The following is a 27,480-nucleotide window of genomic DNA, read 5'->3' as shown; positions in this document are numbered from 1 at the left end:
AACATTTCCTACTCAATAGTGAATGAGAAAATGTCTGAGTAAACATGGCAATTTTGTTGCCTTCAAGAAAGATACAAGCTCAGAATGTCATCCCTCTATCTTTGTCAATCAATAAACAAGAAGATACTTATGGAGTCGCCTGGCCAATTTCTGACTGTTTTTCTACTTTAAAACTGCAAACTCAAACGCACCATTTAACTCTGCTTGCTCCACTTGCCAGTTTTTAATGAAACATTTCTTACACAACTCAAACATAAATATTTAATACAACAAACATTGCTGTAGCCTTGCCCAGATGGGGCAACAGGATGCAGACTAACACTTCAATTTCCATACACCTGTGTCAATTCATGGGCATCTCTACAGGTTATTTTGTTTACCCTGCTGATCAATGTACCTGCATCACTCATTACATTATTTTGTCCGGTACACATGATAAAAAATGTACGCAGCATGTCACTCCTTACTTATGGGAAGGCATCTAGGGGAGTTTGGCTGTATGTATGTATATATGTCCCCACCCCCAACTTCAACCAGGGTGATGAGCATTGTATCATGCACCCCCCCCCCTATTTTGGTGTTCCAGAAAAATGCACATTTTGAAGCTACATGTATTTTGAACTTTCAAGCAACTGGAGAACAGACAATATAAAAACTTCAAATATACCACTTTGATGCTAATCAATACATACACTGACATATATCATGCACCCCTGTATAATGTGATGTCATTTTTACAATGTTTATAAATGGGTAGCCTAAGGCTGGATCCGATCACCACATGGCTTGCAAACACGCTAAATAAGTGATTTAAATGAATGTTGGTTTAAGGAAACAAAAATGAACATGCATATAGCTCCCATTAAAAATGAAAACAAGAAAATCTGTCAATCTACAACAGCTCCATACCATGCAAAGATTTAGGTGGTGGGGGGGGGGACCAGTGATGCAAGTCTGAGAGCTCAAGCTCTCTGGCTGAACAGTGAATGAACAGCGCACATGTGCACTTGCAAGTAAAGCTGGTTAATACTGCTCATAAGCACCATACAAGATGGAAATATTTCAAAGATTTTCCTCCATCAAGTCCTCATTTTGTCAGGTTGAAAATCTGAATAAAAGATGAAGGGCCAATTCTACTTTTTAATGCCAGGGCTGTAGTTGATTCGATCACAAAGCCAGTCACAAGTTGCAGGATGATGAAGAACAATGATGAAGGAATGCTTTTGTCACAGTTCAGATAACTGGATGAGTTGTGATAGGGTGTGATGAAATTGCAAGGACTTGTGACACAGCCCCTTTTAATGTAAACACAAAACCAATTTAAAACTAAACATTTTGCACAAACTGAATTTCCACACCTCAGCTCTGTGCTCCTGCAACATCATATAAGCTGTCAACACTACAACAATCACGTTTTTCACAGAACAATGGAGATTGTCTTTCTTTGCAAAAGCAAAACGGTTTAAAAAGAAACTAACACAAAAAATGTGAACGAAAAAGTGTAAAAAATGTAGGTGAGTCTCTCATACACACTTTTTTTGTTCTAAAGTAAAATTGACCATTAAGTAATATATGCAAAACCATAAAAAAGTTCTTACTTCCATTTTTGGGTATAATCATATATAAACATTCTTATTCACGAGTGATAATCATTTCAACGTTTTGTGATGTCTTTTTGAGTTATCGTAAAAAAGACTTTCTGAATTCAGTCAGAAATTCAGAGCTGAATTATTTAATCACTGATTTAGTAGTCAACTTAGAAGATGAAAAACTCAAATTCTAAACATTTGCTATGAGTATTTAAAATATACACCAACCCTTTAATAACAATATTTGCAAAGATGGTGTGATTTCAAAAACCTCAACCTATAAATATTTACAAAATGCTTTACTAAAGAAGAGTCAAAGTGTAGGTATGACATCATATTAACACTTTGGGACAGCATTACAGGTGTATGAAGTTATAAAACAATAGTATAAATTACAACGAGGTTAAGCTCAACCACAAAACATTTTAACAGATACACACAATTTCAATGATTACTAGGTTGGCACTGCACCAATTTTGATTAGAGTTATTGAAACATTAAAAGGCTGTCTTCAAACCCCAAATTCTGAATATTTCAAAGTTCTGTTCAGTCCAAGTGCAAACATTGCTCATTGTTCTGGTAAGACTAAAGACAAAATTCCAGTTTTTCAGCACATCCATGTATTTAGTGCTTTCTTCACAGACACAGACCATGATGTTTGGTATATTCACTGCTTTTAGCCAAGAAACCTTACCCCTTTTTTGCAAACTCTTCCAGAATTTTATTTGAAATGTATATCCCTTCAAACAGAAAATGTTAGAACAAGACTGACAAGTGAATTTGCAAATACATGTACTGTCCAAAGATAAATATAAGAAGTCTGATTTTCTAAAATTGCACAGACTTTCAAATGCTCTTGCTTGTAAACAGATGTTATGTTCTAGATCCCAACATCTTCTCACTGTAATCTGCTCTGCTATTAAAGACAATTAAAGTCACAAAATTCAGAAAAATAAGTCCCACACCAAGGTACAAGTGGACCATGACAAAGACTTTGGAATATATATTAGATGCCAATTACAACTGATTCTTGGGGGAAGAATATGAAAAGTTTGAGGATGGTTGGAGAAGTAGTGTGAACACAGCCTTTTAAAAATTAACAGCAACAGGAGGGCGATCTTCAAAATTCTTTGCTTAGGGCTGTCGCAATCTATCATCGGGTCTGAAATTGGTGAAGACCTTAATGCTTTTGTCAAAGGTCTGTGATAGCACCACGTGAAATCTGTGTTGTGAGGGGTATTTCTGAAGATAACCGGTGTACTCAATGTTTAAGACAATGTACTCTGCCTGTTGTTGGAGAATCTTTCAAATTACATTTGATTTTGTGTAACCTTCCATGTTGAAAGTGTCTTTCTATGCAAAATTTATATAAATTACATAGACTTTTAGATTCAAAACCTTTATCAAGAAAAGGCCTTAAAGATCCCATAGCTATCCATTTAAGGTAGAGTATAATGTGTATTTTAGTCCACTTTATTTATGAAACTATAAACTACGCATTGAAATCTTCAAATCTCAAAAACAGACACATTTTAGCCCTTTCTACACTGAGCAGCCCTTCCATGTAAATGTGCAACATGACTTGGGTCAAACTCCAATTAGAGCAGGCCCCATTGTGAAAGCAGTTCACATGAAACAAGAAGCTGGTATGTCAAAATCAGGCACAAATTGGAATGTTCAAAATGAAAAAGAAAGACACCTTCAAATTTGATTTTAATGGAAAGAAAATACGTTGTCAATGAAATTTCAGGTTAAAAGTTTGACACAGCATCATATGAACATCAGCAGAATTGCAAATTTCCAAAAAATTTCCAAACAAATGTAATTTTCCCCCCGTTTCTCCATTCTTAGCTGTGCCATATTCTACCCAGTTTTGACATGCAACGTCACAAATCTGCATGCTGAGCAAACACTAGCAAAGGTGTAGTCACAAGCAATGCATCTTTCCAGGGGTAATCCAATTTCTCAGCCGAGCGGCATCATGAGATTAATCCCTGGGATACTGTACAGCAGAAAAAATTTATCAAAACCTGTCTCACTGAGCAAACGCATAACACGTGACAGATAGGACAGTCTAGCAAGACAAAATGGCATGTTACGCAGAGGCTTTATACTCAAAATACATCAGTTCATGATGCAGTAGACCTACATGATTCATTACTTTGTGGTACCATCAATATTGACATCAAATTTACACGTGTGAATCCAACTGCAGTATGTATATTAATGCATTTGTTCGTTATGTCTAGGTTTTTACAACAGCAGAGATACAAAAATGAACTTTTCAAACTTCAATATTACAAAACCTTGCCTAAATCCAGCAGAAATACCCCAATTCCAGATTTTCCCTTCAAACACTTCAGAAGGAGTCTCCTTCTCCCATATTTTCTTTACTAAATAGTCAAATCTCACATGACATCAATGGAATGAGCGCATCCAAGGCCCACAAAATTTTGTTGTCCATGGGAGGAGGTTATGGGGGAACCATTGTGGGACCATTCTGAGCCCCTGGAACAGAGGCAGGGGTGCATCTAACTAACCTTTGTAAACATTGCCAACATTTGCACACAGTTTCCAGAACACATGTAGTGTAATGAAAAGTCACCAACGTTTGCAATGTTTGCATTTATGCATCATGTATTAGCAGAATGCACCCCTGGTTCAACATTTCCCAAGAGTAAAATCTTGCCAACAATAAGGCCCCTTGTAAGCAAGCTCCTACCTTTGAACCCCCCCCCATCAAAAATCATTTCCCTGTCGCCAATTTCAAGGACCCCAATTACGTAATTCCTATCGTGATCTGCAGGGGGGTTAATAATCTCACTTGAACATCAATTGACCAATCAAAACCTCCAAGGATAAAAAATCAACAAAATTAATTTTTAAAAAGTGCAACAAAAACAAATTAAGTGATATTTCACTTAACTGCAAAAATGTAACACTACTTTCATTATTTACAAATATGTGCAAATACAAGGTCAAATAAGTGCTTAAAAAAGGAACTAAATATCTTGTTTCTTAATCCTTGTTTCTGTGAGCACTGATCAAAAATAAGTGTTCTTAAAGGCCAACTTTTAATTCCACTAATTTTACTGACTTTTTTAATGGCACTGAACTTATATATTACGTAATTTGTCTTAAAAGATTTTGCTAGTTCCCTGTCTTTTATATACTACCTAAAATGTGAAAAACTGACCTTTTGAATTCCAACTAGCCCTGAGATTGTAAATATGTCACATGTGTAAAACCAATTGTTGAATTTGGCAGATTTGTCAAAAGACATGCTTTTGAAGAGATTATTTTCAAGACATTAACTGATGGATTTTTCTACAAGATCCACCTTTGCAAAAGGGCGCTATCACCAGCAATAAAATAGCAGATTTTACCAATAAGTGGTTGCTTGATTTACAATAGCCCTCTCTTGTATGGTGGGTAATGTAACAAAATAACAGTATCTTGATTCAAGACTAAATGAAATACACGCTGAAATAAGTCTGAGGTTGAAAGTTTCACATTCTTTGCCAGGCCAATAGGCCCAATTTTCCAATATCAAATGCCAAAGCTTTGGACTCAACACCAATTTGTTATCACTTAAAAAAAGGGAGAAAGTAAAAATGAGGAAATTAGCCGAGTCAACAAAAAATTCCAAGGTTTCAAAAAATTTGTAGTGATTTCAAGATTCCATTTTTGTTCATGGTTTCCATATTCTGTTGCAAAAAATACAAACGGTTCGCAAACCGTCCAACGGGTTCACAAATGATAAGCCCCCCAATAGAGAACCAGGGCAGGGTTCAGAGAGGCTGGCCAAATGGTTCAAAGCCAAATGCACCCAATCCCCTCACATATAGCGTTCTGGGACCAACAGAAAGCTCATCAGATTACAAGGTATTGTCTGAGCTGGGTGAGTCGTTGTAACATTGGATGAACTGTTCAAGAGTGTAGTTACATGGTGATGATTGACTACAAGATTTGGGCCTTTGGGGAGCTACTCTGTGAAAGAAGGAAAACCCAAGAACAAAACAAAAAAGCTAAAAAAAGTTTGGCATTTTCCCTTAACAAAGCGTCCTTATTTTTCAGTTGAAAGAAAAACTCTCAGGGGGGGTATTAATGATTACTTCTTGTTTGTGTTGAGTTGATTCTGGGAATGGAGGAATGCCTTCCGTCCATGTGCAGTTGGTCCTCTTTGATATCTAGAGGTCTTAACCCCTTATTCCTACCTCCATGGACCAACCACGGAGGGCTGCCTGATCCTCTTCCAGTTATTTATGAAAGGCAGCTTTTTTTCTCTACATGCACTTAGTCTTAATAAGCCACTGGGCCTGTTGTTAACCATCCCCCGTAAAGCCAAACAGCAAGGGAATGGTTCCTCTCCAATTGTGGAAAGATTGCCTTCCAATGGTGGATGGTTTCAAGAGGGACTAACACCAACCGTTGGACACTTTGTGAACTGTCTGCATCTTGACCTCTGTCCTTAACTGTGTTTGACCAAATCTGTCTGAAACTAATTGTCATGTTTTACGTTTTTATGTTGTTCCATGTTTAAAAGGAATTCAAACGAGATGTGTCATCCAATCACCATGTCATCCAATCACCAGGTATCAGTTTCCAATGTTTTATGAATGCGACAAAAAATCTTACATATCGCACAATAACAACACTAGAATATGAAGATTTCCAATTCAATAATAGGTATCCGTGTCCATCTAGGCCATATCTTATCCGGATATTTACAAGAATACGGTAAATCATTGCAATGGTCATTTTTTGAAACTTTCAATCCCAAAGACAAACCAAGAAAAAGGCTGCTGAAACTCACAACTCAGACTTACTTCAATTTGCACAGCAAAGAGGACACTCATCAACAAGGATTCATCCACTCCTCTGCAACCTACAATCTCCCACTCCAAGCCCAATCCTTTCCCCAACTTGTGGACCCCTCCCCTAACCAAACTAATCCCTATCCTACCCCCTTCCCAAAGGTGAGCCCCCCACCATAAACCGACCCCTCAACCCTGCCCTTCCCTACCGCCCCTCCCCCCAAAAAACAAACTTCAAACATAAATCTGGCCTGCCCCACAAACGTCTCTGTCGTTGCTCTATTGCCATATGCTTCATTTTGCTACATTCATTTTATCAATGTAACTCTCAGTATCAACAACTGGCAACAAATTGAACAATTGACAGCTGTCAGATCACCTCTTCTTCATCCATGCGTTCTTCGTAATTCTTTGATTCATTTGACGAAAGCCTCGACTGGTATCTTGCCTGCAGTCTGGAAAAAATACATGGCCAAATGAAAGAGAAAGAAGATTCAGTAATCTTTTTTACATAACAATAAATTCTTTACGATGCCAACTCTAAAAATGAAATTCAAGCAGAAAAACTCCTGCATCTAATGACACTCTCATAGTCTACACTGAAAACGGAAAACATGACAACAATAACATATCAGCCACTACAAATGTAAAAAAGAGGACAGATACGTAACTGTTCTGACAATCTGATTGCCCGATAGGATGTGGCTTGGTATAAATGTGACCAACCCAATAAAATGAGTCCGAGGTCAGAGTTCCTTTTGAGAAACATGCCCTGAAATCCTCCACCGTGGAAATGTCAAATACTGTCAAGTTTTACATCCAAAAATCATCCACATTCATCCTTTTTGAGACTGTAGCAGACTGGAGCTACGGTTGTATTCAACAATATGACATGGTGGACCAAATGTGTCAGATTTTGGCACTGTGCAATTTCTAATGTCTCTGCGGACACATTCCCTAACTGAAAACACACAGAAAACTTACTTGCAACGTCGTGAATGACACGCCTGCCCTCTCATAGTCCCATTCATTCTCTGCCAGACATCTGAAAGAAAAAAATAACAAATGGGGTTGCAATGAGATTCCTTTTGAATGCACACTCTAGGCTAGGCTGCCGATTCCCCCCCCCAATTTTCGGCCACTGCTCGGCTTCAAATCTGGTGTAGACTCTTGTATTCATACACACAGTAGGAAGTCATAAACAGCTAAGTTCACAAACGTGTTTGTGAGTCAAACGATTGCGGTTACACCATGGATCAATATCTTTCTTGAGTATGTGTGGTTCTGAGAAGAGGAATTCTCGGAACCACACCTACTCAAGAAAGAGATTGATCCACGGTGTAACCGCCATCGTTTGACTCATATAGTTCTTTCACCATGAAAGCCTTCAGGTCTTGCCAAACATGTTTGTGCACATGAAAGCACTTTGACATTGGAGTATATTCTTCAGTCCCCATCTGGTTTCTGCCTTCATAGCTACCCATTTATACTCCTCGGTGGACTGAGGCAATTGCAGTAAAGTGTCTTGCCCAAGAACTACGGCAACCTTTGGTTCAAACCCACTCGGTGGTGTAACTAGGATGACATTTTGACGAAGGCAAGCTGGGCGCAAACAATTCTTCCATGGGCACTGAAAGCACATTAGGGAACGTTTCATAATTACAGAAGGTGGTATTTACTGCGGTACCGCTGTATTTTTGCGGTACCAGCATTAAGCCCTTTCGGGTAACTAGTGCGGTGCCGCTAAAAAAACCCAGCGGTACCGCAGTAAATACCACCTTCAACAATTATGAAACGCTCCCTTATCTGTAGTTTGCAATGTAGGCTGGGTAGTTTTCAACATTTCAAATGATGGTACACGGGGGAGGGGCATGGACTTCGGGGGGAGGGAGGGGAGCACATGCCCACTTGTAGTGGGCAGGAAACCCAAACCACTTGTGCCATATGATTCTTTCACACAGCATTCTGTGCTGTGAAAGTTTCTGCACAAACACACAGCATATTTCTCTGCTGCGCAGTTCCGTGTGCTGGGAATGGCCCCCGTTAATGGCTGAGACTGCCAGCACTTACTTGATGGACCACTCGGCGTTCATGTTGGAGTCCTTGATGAACTTGGCCACCATCTCCTGCTGCAGGGCACTCAGGCCATGGCCAGGGGACAAAGAACCCTGGGGGACGTTCACAGGGCTAGTGGAAGGAGTAGGGGCTGGCGAAGCGAAGGCAGCCTGCAATGGATACAAAAAACTTTTAAACTGTCAAGAAATTGGAATGACTTCCCATTGTAAGCTACCAATGTGGTCTGTGTTTTCTATGTCATAGTGATGTGGATGGCAAAACCATGGCTGGCAAAACCATGGCTGGCAAAACCGTGGCTGGCAAAACCGTGGCTGGCAAAACCATGGCTGGCAAAACCGTGGCTGGCAAAACCATGGCTGGCAAAACCATGGCTGGCAAAACCGTGGCTGGCAAAACCATGGCTGGCTGTTGTACAAAAGCAAGTGTAACAAAAAATCTCATGCAGCTGTCACAACAGCAAATACTAAATGTTACCTCTAAATGCTGAATTGAAATACAACCTTCTTAAAACTTAACAAGACAAATGTACATATAAAGATAAAATCTCACGGCAACCAAGACTGGTATTTCTGTAAATTCTGACCACTCAAATGAATAGAAGTCAAAATGAGGGCGCTCTGTTGGAAGGTAGTCCAATTTTAGCCGACACCTCAAAACAACCAATTGTGCTCTGCAATGCCAAAACTGACTTGTAATTGTTATGATGCCGGTGTTAAATGAAATTCAGACTTCTGTCCATTTGTCCCAGTATGGACTCCCGCCCTCACTTGTTCAATATCAGATGTTATCGTTCTGACTCGATAAGGTTTAGTGCTGCCTCACCTTCAACTGAGTGCGGGTGGGTTCTCTGATCGAAAGATGGTCATTGATGATGCACAGCTTCGGCGGCTGCATCTGAGCTAGGAACACTCGACTGAACGCAACCATGTGTGATGACGACCTGTTGTTGCTGACTAGACCACGTCAAAAAGAGAAACAAGTGAAAAGTTTAAACATCGTATAGATATGTTGGTATGTTTATTTAATTTCTCTGACAAAGAGCAATGCGCAAATACAAAATGTAAATGAGAAGAAATTTATGAAATTATGAAAGCCGTGCTTGGCCGATTATACAAAACAAACAAGATTTCAAGGAATCACACTTACACTCAAGAGCAATCAACATTTTATACTTTGAGAGCAGTATAAATTTTATGAACAAGACAGTCTTTTTTCAAAAAGCATGTTCTTCAAAGTTCAATGAATAATTGTTCAAAATGGACAATGAGAAAAACATGAGAAGCAAATTCTGATTGGACATGAAAGACTCACAGCACTCTCTGTGTTCCTCATCGTTTTAAGGCAAAGAGAAACTGTCTAAGAGTTTCCATGTACTCACACTCTTTGTAGATTCCATGCAGGGTGAAACAGATAAGGTCGCCCTGAAAGAAGGGAAAGATTTCAAATGGCTCAGTCAACACACAATGAAAACCTGACAATCAAATATCACTTGCATTATGCTGTAGATACTCCCTGGTGAATCTATGAAACGATGGACTGCTGGGGCTGCTAGGGCTGGTGTAGTAAGAAAAACTCAAAGCAGCTTTGTAGGCAGTAGACAGCAAATAGACCAACTCCTTTGTTGTCATCCAGTCAGATACATTTCCAAGTACAAGTGCAAAGAAGTCCTTACACTTCTGTAGTTAACTTTACTACAAGAGCGAGTACGAGTGTAGCGAGAATATCTGAGTGTGAGTATTTCAACAGCTTGTTCAAAGCAATCTGGGTTTTAGCAAAACCTTACTAAGGAGGACATTTTCACCAAGTATGATCCCACTGGTTTTACCAGAAACACACTGCACAACATCTCACCTGTACCATGGATAAATCCACCTGGAATGAATTGGTGTCGTGCTTCGTCGGGGGCATCTCATTGAGCTGGGCTACCACCGCCACTTTGGTGGACTTGAACAGTTTGAAGGAGCTCTCTGTTGCTATGGAAACATGTCAAAACCAGGTACCCCTTGAAACTTCCACCATATCCAATGATTTGTCAGAGATTGAGAAGCTCATCTTTGTCCCAGCTTAAGTCAACTGCCTTCTCCCAGCTGTTTGTACGTTTTCACATACTTGTCTGAAGTCAGGTTTATTGGACATTACCCATTTATTCCATTCCATCAAACATGTACAAATGCGTGTATACATACACCTTATCTGCATTGCGTATATGTGCAGTTGGGTCCACAAAAAATGAGTTCTAAGAAATGACATCACAGTCTCCCTGGAAACATGAGCATGTTTTGTTCTTCATAAGACCTTTGATACAAAAATAAATTTTCTGTAGATTTCTTTTAAGAGAAAGGACACGAACTCTTCGTGTAGTTATTACTTCTACTTACTCAGGTCTTTTATTCTGAGTAGGTTGCGGCTCTGGGGGATGTATTTCCTAATGTGTGGGCTTGAAATAGGTGAGTTCTGACACATCATTGAGAAGCAGGCCTGGAACCGAGAAATTATGGGTCAAAGAAATTGTTGATTTTCATAAATGAGTTTTAAATTACGCAGTAATGTTTTTTAAGAATGGGTCCCCAAATATTCCATGTGACCAATTTGTAAGTTTGCCAATCTGTGTTTGTAAGCTCAAAAGCTACTGGTCATTTCTCAAAACCTCCGAAACTTTAGGTTTGAGTTCCATTAGACCTAGAACAAGGTCAAGGTATACTTAATGCAACTTCAGTTGGATATAAAATACTTTTGACCTCTGCCATTTGCTGAATGAGAAATCACAGTATAAATAAAGATGTGTTTGATATTCTCAGCACATTTTTGTTTTCCTAAACCTTCTAACACAAACCTATAAAGTTACGGGTGACTTGTAAAAGTAGAATCTTTCACTCCCCCCCCGTCATGCAAAAGCAAGTCTTGAAAGTTACCGCAGACTTGTATATGCCTTCATAAAAAAAGCTGATCAAGACTTTTGGGGGGGAGAATAAATTTCCATGAAAATACCACTTATCAATGACCTTGAATGACTGAAAAAATACATCAGACTTACCTGGTCGTGGTAAACCTCAATGAACGACTGTCTGTCGCCCGAGTCAAATACTGTGAAATATCTGCAAAATGAAAACAAAAACAATCTCTTTTACAAACAACAAAGGCCAACATGTCAGGATCTTGAGTCTGTTGAGCACATTGCCTCATAATTTCAAGACAATGCAAAAGATTGATTTTAAGATAAGTAGAATCTTTGGCCATTGCCTTGGGCCACTGGTGCTGAAGTACTTGGTAACTTCAAACAGGCATGCCAATAGCAATTCAGAAAAACATGAGGAAATTCCCAAGTGCACGAGATTTTGTTGTAAAGTAACAAAAAAGGAAATTGGCTAATCTGAGAAACAGTTGCATGTCTGTTCAAGGATATGATCACTGGTTCCCTGTGTTCTTAGGATTTCAGATAATTTAAAGACGATTTATGAAATAAATAGGAGGAATAAGTAACCGGACACAAACCAAAAACCAATCTGAATGTTGATCAGTGAAGCAGTTAGTGACCCCCAGTCCCCGTAATGGTGGACAGAATGTGAGCTTGTATACATAATGTATACATAGGTAGCTAGTGCACCGAGCACTCGCTACACAGGAATGGAGTGGATTTTGTCGGTTCTCTCCTGTGCCGCAATTTTTTTTTCTCCGAGTTTCCTCACAAAAATCAACACTTACAATCTCTGCCTGTGTTAGAAGTGGGTTGTTTTGCCTTCAGGTCAACAATGTGACAGTTAAATGTCTTCACTCTACAATACATTTGAACACAACGATATGAAATTTGCCCTTTATAAATGTTTATTAAAGGCACTATTTCCGAAAGATAGCTGGCAACATGCTTCTTCTATTACCGGAGCCATCCTGAGTATTCGTTGCTGTCTCATCCTGTTATGATTCATACTCACTTCTCCAGGAAACTTAAGAGCGGTTTCTTGATCTGACTGCTGCCGCAGTAGCTGTGCTGCACTGGCGGCAAGACTGTGGGTGACTCAACGTCAAAGGCAATGAGCGGCGGGAGTTCTTGCCTATCCTGGGGGGAGGGAAAGGGTGGATGTTTCATCAGTTTGGGCAAAACAAACATGTGCCCGTAGGGGAAGGTTTTGTTTATTCTGAAGTTGAATGAAGGAATTTTCTGAGGTACTTTTTCTATTTATATAGTTGTTAGCTTCAAGTGAATGTGACAAAATCATGCTAAATTCTGAGACTTCTGCAGACACTGTAAGGAAACCACAGACTTTGACACATCAAAGCAGAGCCAGTCAATCAAGACTAGGCTGCATCCGAACTATCAATTTTCTAGAACTTCGGGAACCAGACTTTGATAGAGAGCTGTTCACATCGGTGGCTGCCTCGATTACACGGTTCTGAAGATGAGTCAGGTGTCTTGGTAAGATCACGGAAGCAAATGTACTCACGAGTCGGATGACCTTGGGGAAGTTTTGCCGGACAATGCTGGAGACAAGTGAAAAAGATATGAAAAAAACAACGCGGCACAAGTGTGGAAAGTTCCAGAAAAGTTTTATGAATAAAGACTGTGATAAGGGCTTGGACAGAATTTCATGGGTCAACTGAAAGACTAATGGATTTTGTCTTAACCTTTCCTAAACTTCAAAATACCTGAACCAGTCTGACAAGTTTCTGATAATTTTTCGGGTCAGTGACGATTCACATTTGGGGAAGGCACAAGAAGGCAGTTATAGCGTGATTGTCATGGACCAGTACTGGATGCCAGAGAGGACAAGCTGGCACACCCAAATATGCTGCGACAGAACATGTCTAAATACAGATTACGGAATATGTGCAAAAAACCTCCCCCCCCCCGGTAAAAAGAGGGGGATATGATTTACATCACCACGAACACTGTATTGTAAACATTTTGGAAACGCAAGGAAAAAACGTGGTCATAAAAACTCTCATGAACAAATGATAAACAGAACGTGAACCACGAAATGGTCATATTCATGCTTCCCTGCATACTTACCACCTCCTGGGCGTGCTTAGGTAACGGCTTAAACATCAAATACCAAAAAGTGACAACAGCGAGGGAGGATCTCCAAGAATGTGTGGGTTTGGTAGAAAACTGTGAACAGACTTAACAGCAGGCAGGACAAAACACAAGGCACGAGAAGAAAGGTGCAGAATACATGTGATGGATACAAAGGGTTACAAATCATGCGGTGGCATGCAGAGAAAATGACACAGTAGCCGGGGATGTGCATTTAGCGGTGGCTTCGGGCAAAGAAGAAGAAAAAAAAAACTTGACAGGTTAACTCAGAATTGTGACTTTGCAAACTAGTTAAAAGAAATGCATCCTGGGATGGGAAATTTTCAAGTTCTGTTCGTATCTTACAAACTTCTACTGAATCAAATTATCAGTGTTTGTCCTTTGTTTCTTGTTCTCTGTATCTCCTCAAACAGGATTTGATCTTGGAGTAACTGTTATTCCTCCAGAGGAGACTTGATCAGTGACAAATATGTCCAAGCTGCAACCTGATGACACAAAGTCAAATCTCATTGAGCAAAGTTTGTTTGCGAGATTTGCGAGATTTTGTTTTTCAAACTGTTGATGGCAGACTCTCTGGGTCGCAGGCCGCAATCATCTGGCCCGTCGGAAGTCCGACTCATTCTCTCAGCAGGGCTGCCGGGTCCTGCGCCTGGCTTAGGTTGTCTGCCTGTGGCCAGAGCTTACCCGTCATTGGCTAACAGGACCCTCGCGAGGCCCAGCGTGCAGTGCCGACAGAGGCACGCTACGTGTTGTCAGGATTTTCATGAATCCTGTCTTGTTAATATCCCCAAAGGGGAGAGGTGGGTTGCAACAGCACAGCTTTGAGTGCTGTGCCCAGCTCTAAGCATGCGCTTGGCACTTCCAGCTCATTTAAGAAGTCTCTCGGGCTAAGTGCAACCCACGCTGCCCATGTGAAACATCTGTTTTGTTTCAGAATTGGGTGTTTTCAAGCAAACAATACTGAGACAAGTTGTCAGAAGCTGATGGAAGCTAATGTCAAACTCAAGTGCTCAGCACGAATGATCCAAAGCCATTTGGATGTGTAAGGTTCAAGTACAGAACACCACAGCACATCAGCTTTTGCCACTGATGACAGATGTACAAGTACATTTGCAACTTTAAAAAGAGGAGGCATCTTTCTCTGGTTTTTCATCTTGTGTGTGAGACCTTCAAAGATCTCATAAAATTGTGAAAGAACTAGTCTTCTTTCTGCTGAAGATACATTCAAACTAACGGCAGCCGTCACATTAAAATATTGTGAATTAGGCCTCCCCCCCAAAGAAACATGCTCAGAAAAGCACTTTGCTGTGGCAGGAGATGGATAAGCAGACAGAAAAAAAAGGGCAAGTAAGCATTGACTTTAGAATACAAGAACGAGCCTCCTCCCCAACATAAAATCAGTAACTAGGAGATGTGTTATTCAGTTGTTATTTGTGATAACGAAATAGAGAAATGCCTGAAGACAAGCAACACCACAATGGACACACAATGACAGGAAAATGAACTCTCTATAACATGATTAACAAGCAAAAAACAAGACGCTAGGGAGCAAACAAGGAGGGCTCTTTCTGAAATGTTGCTGGTCCATCCTTTGGTCTGGGTCCTAAGGTCCACTACTCAACTTATTTGTGTCAGCTGATAAACCAAGAACCAGACTGTTTGTGCATTTTCAAAATTCTTCGGGGGAAAGCAAGCAAAGTCCAATCTTAGATAACTAAACTGAATCCTCAGACAGTGTTTAATAGTGAAAGTATTGATCAGCAAGAAAATATCTGACTGATCCTCTCCAACCTGTGAAGGAAACTGAATGGATTTAAGAAACGCTCATCAATTTTATCAATCAACTGGTTCCTAGTAACTTGTTAATTCCAAGGGGGTGGTTGCCACAAATGTTAAAGTGACCAATCTGTCACTGAAAGAGACTTTACATTTATAGAATCCGATGGGTTCTGCAAACACAATGACAAAAACAATGAAATTGCAAGTGCAGAGAACACAAACTAACACCCCCCATCCAACCTAAACCATCTAAACTGATCTGGAAACCACACCAGCAACAACAAAAACTCAGGTAGTAACTAACTTTCTAAGTCTCATTCTCATTTGACACGCAAGAAGGAAGTTGTAAGGCCACGGTTTTACATGTGAGAAAAGTGAGAAATCATTTCGAGTATAATAAATCACTAGTTTAGTGGTTGAGTCTGATGGAGTCCTGGGTGGACGCAATGCCTGAATGCGGCAATGAGCTTCTAAATCTGGAAGTGTCAAACTGAGATACCAACAGGGAATTTTTACCAGAACTTGGCAGCTAATCAACATCTCAGCTGATAAATGCCTCTATGCTATCCTAGCTAGTAAGCAACCCACAGACTCAGAAATGTACCTGTAACCCAGAACTGCATAAAGCTACAGCTGCATTCTATTATGCAAATATGCCACCGGTCTGACCACATTCACTGTGCACAACTCGGATCTCAACTGCACGCGCCTGTATGCATATTCAAATAGTTGACCCTGTGTTGGAATTCATAGAGACAAGGTGCTGGCCAAGGCTTGACTCTACGTCCATGTGTATTAAGACATTGAGCGGTGCCCAGGCTAGCACTTGTGACATTATAACTGGTCCAGGCTGTGGGAAATGCCTCAGTCTGGTTCCGCACTGAGAACAAACAGATTTTGTCAGAAGCTTTACCTTGTGTAGTTGGGCTTTTCCACTATTTCATTGCCTTGTAGAAACAACTCCTCCAGCTTACTGAACTCTTTGATGGGCTCCAGTTCTGAAATGCCACGAATCTGAAAATTAAAAAAAAAGGCGAAGGTGTGTTCATCATCCACCAAAGCCTAGAATATGCTTCCAGACAAAGCCATTAACCACTTGCTGCCAGGGAACCCTGTTTTGAGCACCATGGGTTTATATGCATAGCCAGGGTGCCCGAAATGGGATAAAAGAGCTGGTCCGTGTAACAAAAGACTGTACTCAGAACAAAAGACCTGCTGCTGGGAATTGCCATCATTTTTCGGTAATCCGTCACTGTTTTTAAACAGTATACCACTGTTTTGGGCATAGCACACAGTGGATTAGCACCGCGGACAAAAGTGCTCCAGGGCCCCATTGATGAGCAACACAGCACCACTGCCTGCTAATCCAGCCGAGTTTGAAAAGACGCCACTTGCATTCACTGGGGACAAAGGAAATTACACAATACCTCACAATTCTCGGCTCTCTTTACAGGGCGGCAGGCCTGGCTGAAATATTCAAGAGTCAATGAAGGTTACCTGTCAGCTCAGAGTAGCCACCAAACAGTCATTTGTGTGGGTGTAATGGTCCATTCAATGAAATGATATATTTTTGAAGAATTTTGAAAACTGAAAATCTGGAAAATCGCCCATATGTGTGCACTGCATTTTTAAAAGCACCCGGCAGCAAGTGGTTAAGGTTTATCCACCCTGAGCAGAAGCACCCCCTCATCGGTTGAAAAAGAGCTGAGCCATGTTGGTTGGGAATGTTCATTTGTTGGCAGTGATGCAACTGTAACGCACATATTTCATAGTCATTCGTGAACCAGCTTAGTGAATTCCAACCATAGGAGCCTCCGTTCCTAAGAAAATTGTGCCCTCTCCAGGTCCAGCTAGAGGCCCATAGCAAAACAATGAAATCTGGTTGTACTGTGGGTTAGGAAAATCGCTCTGTAATGCAGGGATAAGTTTAGTTTCTTTTATCAGCTTTTGGTCCAAGCAACGGGTTAGATTACTTGAAATTAAGAGCTTTCCCAAAATGAGTAAGCAATCTATAAAAACCATTGCAATGTCATGCGCGTAAAATGATTATTCAGTACCACACCGATACTGATAAAAATCTGGAAATCTTGGGAATATCTTACTTTGTTCTTGGCTAGATTCAGACTCCGTAGCTGGCAGGCTTTCTCCGCCAGTTTGCCAAACGTTTTCAAGTTGTACAGTTTGTTGTGGCTGATATCTATGGACAGGACCTGCAAACGAAACTGGAGACATGAGGAAGGGCTCGCCGACGGTAGGCACGAAAAGCATGATGCACGGTGAGTTTATGATGGCAAAGCTGCCAAAGTTGCTGGGGGAATTATTTTGAGAATGTTTCCCTCCCCATAATTCCTGGAGAGTTCATACTTTATTGGAAAAAATGCGAGTGTAATGCAAATTTGACATATCCAAACATGTGTGGTGAGATCCACATGAGTTGAAATGTGCTCTGCTTTTGAAATTTCACAACTCAAAATATGTTCTAACATCACAAACTCGCATGAGCCGTATTAGCCCTAAGAGTAGAATTTAAAGGGTCTATGCAATGCAACTATTTTAATACACAATCCATAAAAATGCACCTTTGTGTAAAATCAACCTGATTTTCAGCAGTGTCTTCTTTGAATGATACCACAGCAACAGTGCGCCCAGAAAAGTTGGACGATTTCAAATATTGAACAAAATGCACTTTTCAATACACTTAACCCCAAAATGGAAGCTGAACAGTTTAAAATGCACTGAAGACGAGTATAAAGCTGAACACAAGGTGTGCCTAAGAAAAAAATTCACTGCATGGACCTTGTAAAAAGTGCTTGGTTTCATGTACAAATCCTCCATTTCTCCTCCAATATGCGTCAGCATCCTGGGAACAACACGGAACAAAATTTCAAGATCTGAGAGGCCAGTGTATACAAACTATGCCATTGCTCAAGGTCTTCTGATACAAGGTGCTTAGAGGCGTTGACAATCGATTACACTGGCCTACCTCTGGGATATTCTCGGAGATGATTTTGATGACAGCCTCCATGATGTGATTTCTGCTGAGGATGCCTAACACACCTTTGCTCTTGAGAGCTGTGTGAAAAAAAAAAAACAGGTCAACAATTCTTACAGGTGTTCCGATTCTTTTATTTCTATTCCTTTTCTTTTTTTTTTCTCCCCAAATCTATCCAAGGAACATTACTGCTAACAGGAATGCACACCACTCAATCGGGATTTCGCTGCTGCACAAATCGCCCCAGGTGGGGTTGTTGACATGCTGTCCTGTATGCATCGCTTTCATTCTGCAGCCGTTCAGCTTGGACCATGAGAGCAGTCTTGGCACCAGGTGGAACAACATTCCACCGGGGGGGATTGCCCGGGGATAAAGGGATTGCCAGTTAGTGCACGGGGATCGGCATTATGGGCGCAGGGTAGGAAGCAAACCTTCGCGGGAACGTACCTTGGTCATCAATCAAGTTGCTTAAATTGAGGGCCTTGGTAGATGGATCGTAGCGGTCACTCAGGCACACCTTCAAGACCTCAAAATCGTCGCCTTTTAGCACAGCCAGGGGTTGACAAGGATGAGAAATCACAACAACCTACATGTACATGGACATGAAAATGTAAGACCACAGTTATAATTCCTGGACTTCTCTTGTTTAACAGACTATTTCTACGCCAACATTAACATCACAATTTCTGGAACAAACTTTACCAATCTACCAATACTCAATGTCTGCGGAGACACGTGAGGATGCTTTCAACATGACATCGGCACAAGAACACTACTGGCTACTCTTTGCTCACAGAGCTTGAAAACAAACTCATATATAAAGCTCTCCTGATACTAGGGCAACCCACCTTGTGACCTGTTTTGGTTGTAATGCGATTGCTGATGGCCTTGAGCGCACTGCCCGTTGTTACATCGTCCACATGGAATATCGCCCTCTCACCTTCATAATGAAACTGTGAAGAAACAACAACAAGGGATGAACATTAATTACATGCTGCAGTTCACTACATAGCAGACTGGTAGCCTGTCCTGTCTCGTGTGAGCAGGCAACAGCCTCACATCCATTCAAAATCTCTCTGGTTGCTACGGAGTACCAAAGGGAATACTTCACACACACAATTATATGTGCAAAAGGCAATCAGCTCAAGAACCAGTGAGTGAACCAACACATGAGCATACTCCGTTCCTTTGCACTGCACTTTCTGGTTCACAATGACGTCTCACTACTGTGGTCTGTTGGTCTTGGTGTTTCTCCCTACTCCCTAAGTTCACTGCATCAGACTGCTGTCTTGACATTGACAAGTCTTCAACGCTACAGGGTTGATGGCAGAGGTCAGAGCAGGGCTTTATCTACAATTGAAATATCTTGGCTCAATAAACTGCCTGTCCACTCCCGGCGCAAGATCTGACACTGATCCTCCTTGGTGCTATATGAGGTCATACTTACATTGTACCCTAATTTTGTAGGCATAAAGAACTTCACATCAGTTTTAAAGATTTCTGTAAAAAATGGGGGGGGGGGAGTTGTAAATGTACAAATAAAAACTGTCTGCCCAACTTTGTCTGTGTCTATTCTCAAAACAGGTGGCTGGATGCTGCCAGGGTCAGAGCAATAATGCTGTGACAGTTCAGTATGTAAGGGGATCCAACCCTTTGGAAAATGCCACTGTTTGGTCCACCCCCATTTCCTTAATCCTTCTGGAACCTGGTGAAATAAAAGCTTTGCATAGTAGCCATCTTGCAGGACAGTTCCTTTATTTCATGGGAACCTCCTTTGTGCGTACCCGGTGAACCAGAAGCATTGGCCTGCATGGTGGCAGCCATGCAAACCCTCTATAGACAGCTGAATTAAGCTGCTTACTAACAGGGCGTGCCCTGAATATTCCAACAGGAGATACTGAAGAGCCAGACGTTTTGATCCAAAAGAGAACCTTCTTGAGGGCAACACTGACATGGAAATGATTGATGACGAACAGGCACGAGGTACAAATAAAAGGAGAATGAAGGAAAGGCAGTTGGGGAATGATGCAAAAAAGGAAAAAAAAAACCTGGGACAGCAAGACATGGGGTGGCAAGTAGGGCCAAGAAACAATGGAATGTGAAGTGAAAATAACAGCATGCCAAATCAATTTTACTGACGTCCTCTGACTGGTATACATAAAACTCACCTCAAATGGTATGAAGGGGACGGAGCAAAGATTCTGTAAACTGCTGAGGAGCCAGTCTTTCTCAACCTTTTTTCCATAGGGTATCTGAAATCAAACGCAGTGTTCAAGTTACTACACCTGTTTCAGAAATGCCAAGATAACATCTGACACTGCAACAACTTCAACATGTGCTCACATACAGGCAGGATGGCTTCAAAATGGCACCAATCTGTCAATACTTCAGAACTTGATGATTAATTTTTTTTAGTCATTTCTTGGCTTCAGGGTTAATTGGTCTTGTATTGTCCATGGCCCTGGTTTGGAAGTATTCTGTTGCATCTGTATCTAACATATTGTCTATAGTTATTACGTTCTGATGTAGACGGAACCCATCAGTTATGCTTAACCCTAACCTTTCCTGGACCGTTCAGATTCAGAAAGTACATTTCAGATGACTGGGCAGGATTAAGAGCTACAGTACAAGAAATGCAAAAACTTGTTTCCAGTATTAAAGGAAGATTTCAGAGGGTTCATGAAGTGGAGTTCGGTGGATACACAAAAATTACTTCAAGCAAATTTGCGAATTTAAGCACCACATCGAAATTCATACGGAACAAGCTGAGGTATCTACTGAATTTATCAGGATCATGTCTGTGGCAAAAGCAGAGCTTCTTGCCGGTGATGTGAATGACTCCACCTGCAACTTGTCTGCAATTTGTCCCTAATGAATTATGAGGTGGTTTCTTACAATGATCTTTGCCCAACTCTGTCCAGCTCTCTTGCCCTTGCCATCACTGGGCCTGTTGTGTCCAGTTGCCCCCCTGTCTTTGTGTCCTGTGTTGATCGGTAGGCCCAGTCTGGCCATGGACGAGGCGCCCCCTCTGGCCCCGCCACCTCCCCTGGAGTCTCGGTTGTTGGGGCGGTTCTTTCGCCTGCTGTTGGGCCGTCCGTAGGGGTTGCTGGGAGGTATGGGAAAACAAGAAACTTAAATGGTCTATGCGATGCATTTTTTTCAAACAACTCGTGAAAATGCACATTTGTGTCTCAATAAACCTTAGTTTCAAAGTTTGTTTTGGTGCCTTTTACAATTTTATGCTAGTGAGATTTCCATATTCATGAATAAAACTGTGATGTCATCCCATGAAGACAACCTCAATATTACATAATCTATGCACAAACAAATGCTGAAGTTTTTTACTGGTCTAAATTTCCTCGTTTTGGATTCATCATTCCATAAGAACATACATTGAATCACTGAGCAACACTTTATCAGAAATGCTTTTATTGAGCACATTTTGGTTTCACAACTGTAATAGGAAAACCCACAAATGTCTTCCATGATTGATGTCATTGTACCTTCAGCTGTCCAGAAAATTACAACTTTTAAAAACTTGTAAAAAAGGAAAATTTTCAAAAGACTTAATTGAAAAGGAATGTAAAATAGTCAAAACCAGCCAAAACTTTCAAAGGCAGTCTTACAATCTTTGGGAGGTGCCCTCCTCGGCATCTCCCATCTGCACATCACCGTCGTCATCTGTAAACCTGGAGCGAGGGTGTGGCCCTTGATATCTACCCCTGTCGCTTGGTCCACCACCCCTCCTTGGACCTTTACCTCGTTGCCATTTGCCTCCTGATGGACCACTGTCTTGGTTCCTGCTACGGAAAGAAGAACAGAGGGAAATATAATTTTAAAATTTAGCTCAGGGAAGGGAATATTGTCAGCAAAGGATATATCCAAAATTGGCACTTTGAGAAAATGAAAGTTCTTCCTGAAAATTGGAAATTGTTTCATTAAACACAAACTCTCTCAAAAGTTACATGTACAACCATGTACAGTTTGTGCAAGGTCTGTATGTACTTTTTTACACATATTTGCACTTTAATATACCTGCACTTTAATCTCAAACTAAAAAAATCCACCAGTGGCATTGTTCAGATTATAAATTGGTTTTCCCCTGCCAAATTTAGCAAAAAGGCAACATGCAGTCAAATTCATGCACATTTTTGGCGTTTGTTTATACTGGGGTTGCTTTTCCACAATTACCGCATTCATTGTCACTTTGGTGCAAACAAGTTTGTGCAACAGTTGGCCCAATTCTTTTTTTCATTTTTATGATATAGGAATTCAAATCTCCATTTTCAGAAGTTGTAAGTTAAATTCCTACTGCCTTTTACCAATTGGTGCTATCACATTAAGATTCATTTAAGTGTTGTATGTTTGGCTTTGTTTAGGCCAACAGTCAATCTACATGTATTTCAAACTTGAAATGTTCAATTTACATGTAGATGAAATACAATATTTGAGCAGGTATTGTATATCTTTATTTGAAATTTTGAGTTTAATCAATTGTTTTAATGAATGATTGTTCAAAAAATGAAATTGAATGACACTTTTTGATGTTAAAATGCACTTATCAAGGAGTATTCAATTTGAAACGAATTTGAATGGGTCTCGCATTAAACTTAATGATGAAGTAGCCAGGAAAACCAACACAATAAACACAATTTTACGTACACATACACTGTACATGAACATATATGTACGGATATAAAAAGTCTGCAACAAGGACTCCTATACAAACTATGCATGGGCCAACTGCTGTACACGTGAGGTCTGTTACTAGGGAAAAATGATGGTAATCTTGCTTCATAAAGATTGTCTTACTCTCGGCCGGCTGGCCCTCCCCGTCCTCCTCGATGGCTCCTGCCTCCAGGGTGTCCTCCCCTCCAGTGACCTCCAACTTGATCTCGGTCATCATGACCTAGCACAAAGGCACATGTACAAGTAACGCCGTGAAATTACAGTGATGCCATCCTGCTGCATCCCAGCTGTAGAAATGGTCTTGACTATAATTTTGGAGAGTTGTGGTAAGGCTGGCCCAATTTGTAGTTGGGAATGAGTGTATGGGTGGCAACTGACATTGTGGCAAATTATGTTTGAAGAAGCAATACATTCCATGGAAATGTTGCCATTTGTATTGTATGTTAGGAAGGTACACGTACATCGTGCGCACGTCAAACTGGTGACATTTTACAAAGTGTCCTGAATATTCCTTTCAGGAAAAAAATGAGTCACTCCAACTTGCTTTCCGATGGGTAGAAGTGACTTTTATCTTCACAACTTGTCAACTCCAGCACAGGTTTTTCTTCTGCCTGAGATGTGTGATGTTGGACTTGTAAGTCATCAGGGCCCTGCAGGGTCAGCCACAGGTATGTATGGATATACACATTTTGAGACAACTTTTGATTTCATACTGCAACCTTTTCTGGAAACAATGCAGGTAACAGTGGGGCAAAATACTGCTACTCTTTTTTTATATCTCCATTACAGGTCAGTTCACCCCCCCAAAAAAATAATAAACTCATAAGACACTGATCTGAGACTGAGGAGATTTCAAATTTTATTAGAAAATAATTTGAGCTGGTTGTCTACTCTCTACAGGCCTTGTGCAGGCCGAAGTATTAAGTGGCATCAGGATACAATGTACATGTGCTTTACACAATATTTGGGGTTGCTGCTTTATACGCATGGAGGTCCTGCTGTCAATGCAAATCTGAACAAAGTTGTGTTGTTCTTTTTAGTGTTCCTAAATTTGTGAAGGAAACAGTTCCATATCCAGCCACCATGGCGCATAAAATGTTACATGTACATGTATCACATTACTAATAGCAGTTTCATAAACATGCTTGAATGCATGAATGAATTTAAAGACGAAACAAGAAAAAATGACATAGGCCTGCATGTACATGTACTATACATGTAGGTAAAACTATAGCAATAATGGGGAATGACAGAAACTGCAGAATCAACAACAAACCAAAGCAAATGAAAACAACAAGTAAAATGATTTTAAATGGGTAGGACGGTTTCCTCATTTTGTAGAATGTACAGGGAAACAGGATACATTTCTGGGATCACTCGTATGCACGCTGAATAAGCCAAACCAACCCATATATGCAACAAATTCTGCACTTTCAAGAAAGCCTGATAGCTACTGGGGACTCAATTGTAGCTTAAGCACAGGCAGTCCAATCGCTGACTGCGGCAGCAGAAGGAAAGGTCACGTGGTTGTATGTACATGTACATGGAAAGCCTAAGTGAAAACATGCCCAGACTATGCCCTGTGCCTCAAGCTGTTATGACAATAGATCAAATGACAGAGAAGTTATTGCCCCATGAAGGTACAACATTAAAGTGGTTTACTGCTTGGTTTACCTGAAGAAAGAAACTTCTAGGTAACATAAAATCTCAGAAAATGATAACTCATGTGCAGAACTATTCACCAATATAATTTATAAACTGAAGAAAATTAACTACACAAACATACCACTGTGGAGCAAGTTAATTTCGATTACGTATCTCATGTGAAAATCTGGTATGACTCAATGACCCAGGACCTTTGGTAAGTTCGAGTTTAGCATAACTCAATTTTCAAGCTGTTCCCCATGAGATTCAGGTGGTTGAGATTTTACTGTATTTTATTTCACACTAGTCCTGTGCAACTTCAGTTCCCAAGTTCGTGCCTGTGTGAGTGTGCCAGTCATGCTGATGCAGCACTCGATCTAGCAGCCTCAATAGAATGGGTGGGGACCAGGACATGGTGGAAACTACTCGACTAACGTTTACTTTGTTATTTTTTAATACTTGTGGGTACCCAGGTACCTGCCCATTACGGGAATCAGGTACATGTCAGAGGTCGAAATTAACGGTGGTCCGGTGGTCCGAGGCCAGTAAAAAATCATCAGGACCACCAGATCCACCAAACCCGATGGTCTGGCGGGCCAGTGCAAATGAATGGTCTTAGTAAATAAATTCCATGTCACACTGTGTTTTTTTATTCTCTCAAAACAACGTGGCATATAATGGTCACTATACTTGCCATCGTTGAAAATAGTTTCCCAGTTGGCAACAGTACAAAACGCACATGATGTATACACGGAGATTTCTCTAACCACGAACGTACAGTTGCCCAATACGTACTGTACATGTACACCAAGCATGCAGAATGTATCCGCGCGTGGTCAATTGATTGATCACGCATGCATAGTTCACGTTCGTACGGCTGTAGTGTAACCAGCCCGAACTGGTTCCCGTGTGTCATTTCAGATGGTAATTAGAAGACCAATCTGTGGCTGTACTGCGCCGTGCTAAATGGTTTTGGTTATTGTTTTTTTCATGCACTGAAACCCTTTTTCTCAATTTTTGATATGAATACATGAACTTCAATTCATTGTGTGAGGAAGGCAATGGAAACGTGTCTTTTTTATAGAAAGTGTGGCACGTATTAAATTCGACTAAAATTAGATGATGGCAGTTGGAAGGGTTGATCAACTAATCAGTTTTACGCAAGCAATACAAACAACCACAATTGAAAGGCAAAAATGTCAGGAAGAAATAGGATGCAGTTTTACACCACCGTTTGATAAGTACCAAGGACCACCAGATTTTCAGCAGGACCAGTAAATGGTGGTCCTGCTGGCCAGCATGAAATTCAAGTTATTTTTGACCCCTGCATGTACAGTACCTGGTTCCCACACAATTTGTAATCAAAATGCACACCCCTACTGCCAACACGGTCAAGACCAAAGATCATATAGCACCGCAAAGCAGCACAAGAAGGAGAACACTGCCAAAAAGGTGTAATCACCATGTAGACATGTGACAATTATTTTCAAGTTAGTCTGATATTTAGATGTAACACATGCCAAAAGATAAGTTTTAAAATAAGCTTTCTAATGATACCAAAAGCAATGTTATGCTTTTTTTAAAAAGGATTTTAAACGGGCGTATTTTGTGCCTCCGTATTTATATTGAATAACATAGGAATCTTCTGAAAAACTGTGACCTGCTTTGCGTTATGCATCAATTTCTTTGAACATAGGCTATTCTACATGTATATACCGTTAGAAAGCAAATTTCAATAAAATAAAAGCAAACTCTAAAGCATTTTGTGATCAGTTCTTCATTTCTTCAATTCTTGTAGGCAGCTACATCATGAGCATGACACAAACATTGCAAGCCAGTGACACACAAGCACGTTTCAACACGCGGCCGTGCCGTCATGAATCATGGCAAGATGGCGTGCACAGCGCGCTTGCAAAACATGGGACTGAACACCCCGCAGTCTGATAAGAAAACACCCCAGCCCTTCAAAGCTTCAGAATTTGCTCAAATCACACCCACTTACAGCTCAAGAGTTATGTTTCACAACGATTCCCCTTAAAATGACAATGCTTTGTTACAAACTAGGATTGGTTGGGCGGAATTTCGAGCTCGAACTTTAGCGACACCGTAATGGCACTTCCTGGAGGTCGATCGGAAAATTTTGAAAAAGAATGTGTACATGTACTTCGTGTTTTTCTCATTACATATTCATTAATTTGTCCGCCAGACTCCTTACAACAGCCAATCAGCAGCACAAAATCCAGACACACCTTCTGCAGGCAGAGAATCGGGCTAACACTTGTGTGGGCACCTTTCTGAGGTTGCGCACGCGGCGTGTTTGTGCATACCTACACCATGGGCATCATTCAAGCAAGCCAGTGCAGTGCACCTTAATGCACATCACACCAGGCATGCCACGTGTGCGTGCGTGGTACCCAGGCAATTAGTATGTTTTACGCATATTCATTGTGGAGTTCTCTTGTACCGCCATGACTGCTGCGCAGCACTATACAATCTTTGGTCAAGACTGCAACACTGAACCGCTGCCAACAAGAAGTGTAACATGACCGAATTGACCAATGGCTACGGCTACGCGTCATCAACGACATCATGCCCATCCATGGCCATGCCCGTCGATCCTGCCTACAGCTACAGCCAGCCAGCAGGATGGCGTGCATTACATCGTTAATATTTCCACACTCACCATAGTACTGCTGACTGCGACCCCCATCCCTATTCCGGTTATTTCTTCTGGACATCTTAAGCGGGTGAAAAGTTCTGAAAAAATGTTCAAAGTACACGCAGCTAGCGTTCCGTCGTTCAGAATCGTACACGTACGTACGTTATATACGTACGTACGCGGATGAAAATGACTATTCGGTTACT

At 40.9% G+C, this 27,480-nt stretch overlaps 1 protein-coding gene across 2 annotated transcripts; it reads right to left on the bottom strand.

The window, feature by feature from the left end:
• Positions 1-193: 193 nt before the first annotated feature.
• LOC110979242 (nuclear RNA export factor 1-like) lies at positions 194-27,466 on the bottom strand. Of its 2 annotated transcripts, none has more exons than XM_022234858.2 (20): positions 27,299-27,466; positions 23,095-23,191; positions 21,909-22,082; positions 21,178-21,388; positions 20,451-20,534; positions 19,131-19,235; positions 18,730-18,868; positions 18,274-18,362; positions 17,393-17,500; positions 16,204-16,304; positions 12,922-12,958; positions 12,412-12,536; positions 11,517-11,577; positions 10,861-10,960; positions 10,334-10,455; positions 9,861-9,903; positions 9,305-9,435; positions 8,477-8,631; positions 7,391-7,451; positions 194-6,861 (listed from the first exon to the last, which is right to left on the bottom strand). In XM_022234858.2, the coding sequence occupies exons 1-20, from the start codon at positions 27,351-27,353 to the stop codon at positions 6,823-6,825; spliced, it is 2,037 nt and encodes a 678-aa protein (XP_022090550.2). In that variant the 5' UTR covers positions 27,354-27,466; the 3' UTR covers positions 194-6,822. The 2 variants fall into 2 exon arrangements, with proteins under 2 accessions (XP_022090550.2, XP_022090549.2); XM_022234857.2 differs by having other exon boundaries at positions 21,909-22,085; positions 27,299-27,465.
• Between the last annotated feature and the right edge of the window lie 14 nt (positions 27,467-27,480).

Source organism: Acanthaster planci, linkage group LG01 (assembly GCF_054643075.1).
Source record: "Acanthaster planci isolate LZ-2023a linkage group LG01, COTS_SCS, whole genome shotgun sequence".
Taxonomy (NCBI): domain Eukaryota; kingdom Metazoa; phylum Echinodermata; class Asteroidea; order Valvatida; family Acanthasteridae; genus Acanthaster; species Acanthaster planci.
This window is presented reverse-complemented; position numbering and strand designations above follow the sequence as displayed.

What these genes read in the sequence shown, in the direction of transcription:
- LOC110979242 (XM_022234857.2), bottom strand. Translation starts at nt 27,353, where the DNA reads ATGTCCAGAAGAAATAACCGGAATAGGGATGGGGGTCGCAGTCAGCAG. An exon ending in AGAGTTGGGCAAAGATCATT is followed by an intron (nt 20,535 to 21,177) that starts GTAAGAAACCAC and finishes GTTTGATTTCAG; the next exon opens with ATACCCTATGGAAAAAAGGT. An exon ending in TGTCATTCACGACGTTGCAA is followed by an intron (nt 6,862 to 7,390) that starts GTAAGTTTTCTG and finishes TATTTTTTCCAG; the next exon opens with ACTGCAGGCAAGATACCAGT.